The sequence below is a fragment of the Pelophylax lessonae genome (genome assembly GCF_965119305.1).
Source record: "Pelophylax lessonae genome assembly, chromosome: 10".
NCBI classification, from domain to species: Eukaryota; Metazoa; Chordata; class Amphibia; order Anura; family Ranidae; genus Pelophylax; species Pelophylax lessonae.
In genome coordinates, this window is record NC_138777.1 from 16,750,819 (window position 1) to 16,756,026 (window position 5,208).

Consider the following 5,208-nt stretch of genomic DNA (forward strand, 5'->3'; position numbering starts at 1 on the left):
ATTTTTTATGTAGAGGGGACCTATTAATATATGATGAATATAATGATTTTTTATGTAGAGGGGACCTATTAATATATGATGAATATAATGTTTATATATGTAGAGGGGACATGTGAATATATGATGAATATAATGTTTTCATATGTAGAGGAGACCTATTAATATATGATGATTAAGGCTTTTTATGTAGAGGGGACCTAATAATATATGACGAATATAATGTTTTCATATGTAGAGGGGTCATATGAATATATTATGATTAAGGCTTTTTATGTAGAGGGGACCTATTAATATATGACGAATATAATGTTTATATATGTAGAGGGGACCTATTATGATGAATATAATGTTTATATATGTAGAGGGGACCTATTATGACGAATATAATGTTTATATATGTAGAGGGGACATATGAATAAATGATGAACATAGTGGGAGATTTACTAAAACTGGTGCCCTCAGACTCTGGTGCAGCTGTGCATGGTAGCCAATCAGCTTCTAACTTGTTCAATTAAGCTTTGACAATAAAAAACTGGAAGTTGATTGGTTTCTATGGAGAGCTGCACCAGATTTTGTACTCTCTCCAGTTTTAGTAAATCCCCCCATAGTGTTTCTATATGTAGAGGAGACATTGGAAGCTTCATTGCAGAATACAAATGAGGTCAACTCTTGTATCAATAATCTGTCCCTCGTCTTCAGACTAACATGTTATGTTTTATAGTCTAGGAACTCTGCCAGAACAGTGAAAGAGAAAGTAGACATTCCACGCATGGCGTCCCGAATACGGGATTCATTATCTCCACATTTGACCTATATTTTCCAGAAAACAGGTGGCGGTATATTTCATTCACCATAAAACCTTAAAAAAAGGAACTGTGGCAAGTACTATTTCCCATTGTCAGATGTAATAAAGTAAATAACAACGAAACAGAAAATTCATGTGAATTTTTGATTTTATTATAGTTCAATGTAACCCATTGGCAGGTGTAATAAAATGTAACATATAATAATAACTCTTCATAAAAACAGGAATGAAAAATACAGATCACATTGAACAATATCTTCATAAAATAGATGCAATGCCCTTATTTATATATATATATATTTATAATATTCAGGTAAAAAAATAACTTTTTTTAAACAATACAAACATGAACAGTAGTAATTAAATAAAGAATTGTCGACTTTAACGTAGACAAATATAAAAATAATGTAGATTGCACTTCAAGTTCAAGTATTAGGTCTAGTTCACAAGGAACCAGGGAAATAAAAGGTTCAAATAGTAGATTGTCTTTATATGGGAATTATAGAGTCTCTGTAACAAGTCTGTTGGCAGTGACAGGGCAGCAAATGGGAAAAGGGTTTAGTTTTTACCCAGGGAGTTAAACCTTTTGTTGCCAGGGGAGCCATCAACTCGGGGCAGTTGCATGCTTCTCCGACAATCAGAAGTCAATGACATTTGGGACTCGCCTGTCCCTAGCTGAGGTCAGTTCTTTCAGTTTGACACATCCCAGAAAATATTTGCGGCACCTTTTCCAGCTTTAGACCCAAAGGTAGGGTCAAATGAGCGACTCTCTATTGCTTCCACATCTCCATGAACGAACCTGGTTAACCAGAAAGCTTTCAAGTTCACGATAACCCCATAAGGTTTTTTTTTTGGTATGGTCTATCAGTGCTCACTTATTCAAAGGTCCTTACAAGTGCAAAATTGTACATCCTACATTGGACAAGAAAAGTTCACAGTCTTCCCAACTTTGCATCACGAAAACTTGAAGACCAAGTTCTGACCTCCCGGCTTACTACAATACTTAATCAGCCACGGTCGGCTCTTGCTATCCTCTTTCCAATCTCTAAAGGTTCACTGAGCTGGTAACGAGGAATTCCATGGACCACAGAAAGGAGAGCCTTAGCTTTCACCTTCATTTTTTTTTCAGAAACAACATCTCCACTAGTTCAGTTCTTGGTTTAAGTCCTCAACAAGGTCTGCAACAGTTTGCCTTTGGTCTCTAACGTGCTGCTTTCTTGGTGCATGGATGCTACTTTAATGTCCAAGGGCTGCTGGGCATTCCTGGTGCTGACCCACCAAGGTTGGATTTTACCATCAACCACAGGCAGAAGAAGCCTCCTCTCAGGAACGGATCTTCTCCTGCGGCCGTAGCCCTGGGAGCTGATTTTTCTGGCTGGTGCTGTGCTGTCCTTGTCCTTGTCAGTGTACTGGTAGATCTGGTTGGCCAAGTGGTGCACGCTGCAAGTGCCGAATTTACAACCCCTGTGGGAAAGCTGAGGGTAATTGCTAAAGCTGTGACGGTATCTCTTCACTCGGATATGGGCGCCATTGCTGGTTGGAAAGAGAAAGAAGAACATCATTAGATAAATGCTTGTCACTGTTTATATTTTTAGTCAAACAAAACTCTGATCATCCAGATACTGAGGAACAACAAGCACCAGAAAAGGTCTTGCAGGTATTTGTAGTTTCTCAGGTTGCTTTTTAAATATTATAGGTCTAAAATAAATCCTCACCACCTGTTATCTACAAATGCATGCTCATTCTTAAAGAAATAGTACTATGGGAAAAAGTTGGCTTACTTATAATAATTTTTATATTTATAGGATGCCATTTTTGTTTTTCCAAAGTTTTACACCATCTAGAGCAGGCATTTTCAACCAGGGTTCTGTAGAACTTTAAGGTTCCTGCAGAGGTTTCTAAGGGTTCAACGTCTACCTCTCAGACAAGTAACCACTGACACCAATGATCATTTTAGCTATCTGTAAGGGGGATTCTTTTTCCCAATGACCACCAATTAAAGAGCACACTATGATCTGTAGATATAATAATTATTATCTTGGGTTCCCTTAGCCTGGAAAGTTATTTCAAGGGTTCCTCTGTGTTAAAAGATTGCAAAGGGCTTATCTAAAGTCACCTGTTATCATATATTGGTGACACCAAAAGCTAGTTTCCTTTCCAAGAATAAATTAACCATAAAAAAGACCAAAATTAAAATTTATCTCTATGGGCATTTACCCCAAAAAAGACCAATATGAAAATCTATCTCTATGGACTTTTACCCCAAAAAAGACCAATATGAAAATATATCTCTATGGACATTTACCCCAAAAAAGACCAATATGAAAATATATCTCTATGGACATTTACCCCAAAAAAGACCAATATGAAAATCTATCTCTATGAACATTTACCCCAAAAAAGACCAATATGAAAATCTATCTCTATGGACTTTTACCCCAAAAAAGACCAATATGAAAATCTATCTCTATGGACTTTTACCCCAAAAAAGGCCAATATAAAAATCTATCTCTATGGACATTTACCCCAAAAAAAGACCAATATGGAAATCTATCTCTATGGACATTTACCCCCAAAAAAGACCAATATGGAAATATATCTCTATGGACATTTACCCCAAAAAAAGACCAATATGAAAATCTATCTCTATGGACATTTACCCCAAAAAAGACCAATATGAAAATATATCTCTATGGACATTTACCCCAAAAAAAGACCAATATGAAAATCTATCTCTATGGACATTTACCCAAAAAAAAAAGACCAATATGAAAATATATCTCTATAGACTTTTACCCCAAAAAAGACCAAGATGAAAATCTATCTCTATGGATATGTACCCCAAAAAAGACCAATATGAAAATCTATCTCTATGGACATTTACCCCCAAAAAGACCAATATGAAAATATATCCCTAAAAAAGACCAATATGAAAATCTATCTCTTTGGACATTTACCCCAAAAAAGACCAATATGATAATCTATCTCTATGGACATTTACCCAAAAAAAGACCAATATCAAAATCTATATCTATGGACATTTACCCCAAAAAAGACCAATATGAAAATCTATCTCTATGGACATTTACCCAAAAAAAGACCAATATGAAAATCTATCTCTATGGACATTTACCCAAAAAAGACCAATATGAAAATCTATCTCTATGGACATTTACCCAAAAAAGACCAATATGAAAATCAATCTTTATGAATATTTACCTGCTTTGAGGCACCATAGAATCCTTAGTGTCTTCTGTTCTGACAAAAGATCCTTCAATCATTGCATCATTTGGTTGTTGTGCCATCAAGTCTCTCTTCATTCGAGTCATCCTAATTAGATTCCATCTGCAAGTGCACAAAAGCAGGTTTAGAACTCTGATACAGAAATTACACGTTTCATACAACAGTCCTTGTAAACTTTTTTTTTTTTTTTTTTTTCGCTGCTCCTTAAACTTACTTTTTTTTGTCTCCTAGACTGACTTCCAGCCTTGCCATGACGGAGCCAAGGAAGGTCAGATAACTTATGAGGAGCACGATGGTGTAAGCCAACTCCATTCTGGACCGGTTCCTGGTGGAGAAATACAAAAATGAGCTATTTAGAGGGGTTGTCAAGAGTTGAGTGCACAGCCTGAAATCATCTCTCTAACTTGCAGATTTTTTTTTTAGCCTCCTCTTCATTCTAATCTGTGTTTGCTTTCCATTTTTATCAGCTAGACAAACACACAAATCTAGAAGTACTTCCAAAACATCAGCTGGGGGCAATTTTTAGAGGACTCTGCACCATACCAAAAAAAAATAAAAAAAATGCTAAGCAATAAATTCCTTCATTATCTGCACAGTGCCAATAAGTAGGCTAAGCAGTTTAATTGAAAAAAATGTCCATGCCCATGGAAATGTCTGTAATAATAGCAAAGTGCATGGAAAATTCCTGCTGAAGTTGCAAATGAATAAGAATAATGCAGGATTTAAAGGAAATTGCTCTATTATTGGCTGCAAAGTAGTACTTAAATATGAAGTTTGGAAAGAATGCCTACCTGTTGTGAGAGGGATAATCCAAAGAGAGTTCTTGCAAGAAGGAATATAATCCAAAGTTTCTGAATGAGTTGCTCGGTGAGCTGTTCTCTTGCTGTCTGGCTGTTCAGCTCCACAGGGCTGTCTTATAAGAGCAAGGATGGTGGGCGTGGCTGGAGGGTGAGTGACAGCCCCATCCACTGTATACAGAAAGCATTACAATGCAATCTGAAGTCTCTGTAATAGGCTCCTATTGTGTTTCATTGCTGGAAAAAAATAAGCAGATTACAAAATACCCAAATCCTGCCCATCTGCGCACTGGACGTTTCCTAATAAGGGCTGTTTGGGGGAATTGTGAGTAAATAAGATAGGCATTATGTGTGCGTGCAGGG

At 36.5% G+C, this 5,208-nt stretch overlaps 1 protein-coding gene across 1 annotated transcript; it reads right to left on the minus strand.

The window, feature by feature from the left end:
- Window positions 1-967: 967 nt before the first annotated feature.
- ADM (adrenomedullin) lies at window positions 968-4,957 on the minus strand. Its single transcript, XM_082269959.1, has 4 exons — window positions 4,840-4,957; window positions 4,263-4,373; window positions 4,025-4,150; window positions 968-2,338 (listed from the first exon to the last, which is right to left on the minus strand). The coding sequence occupies exons 2-4, from the start codon at window positions 4,358-4,360 to the stop codon at window positions 1,966-1,968; spliced, it is 597 nt and encodes a 198-aa protein (XP_082126085.1). The 5' UTR covers window positions 4,361-4,373; window positions 4,840-4,957; the 3' UTR covers window positions 968-1,965.
- Window positions 4,958-5,208: the final 251 nt, after the last annotated feature.

Excerpts from the sequence above, each read along its gene's own strand:
- ADM (XM_082269959.1), bottom strand. The coding sequence starts at position 4,360 with ATGGAGTTGGCTTACACCATCGTGCTCCTCATAAGTTATCTGACCTTC. Across the intron at positions 4,151-4,262 it reads AGTCTAGGAGACAAAAAAAA|ATGGAATCTAATTAGGATGA; the intron begins GTAAGTTTAAGG and ends GTGCACTTGCAG. Across the intron at positions 2,339-4,024 it reads TCTATGGTGCCTCAAAGCAG|CAATGGCGCCCATATCCGAG; the intron begins GTAAATATTCAT and ends CTTTCCAACCAG.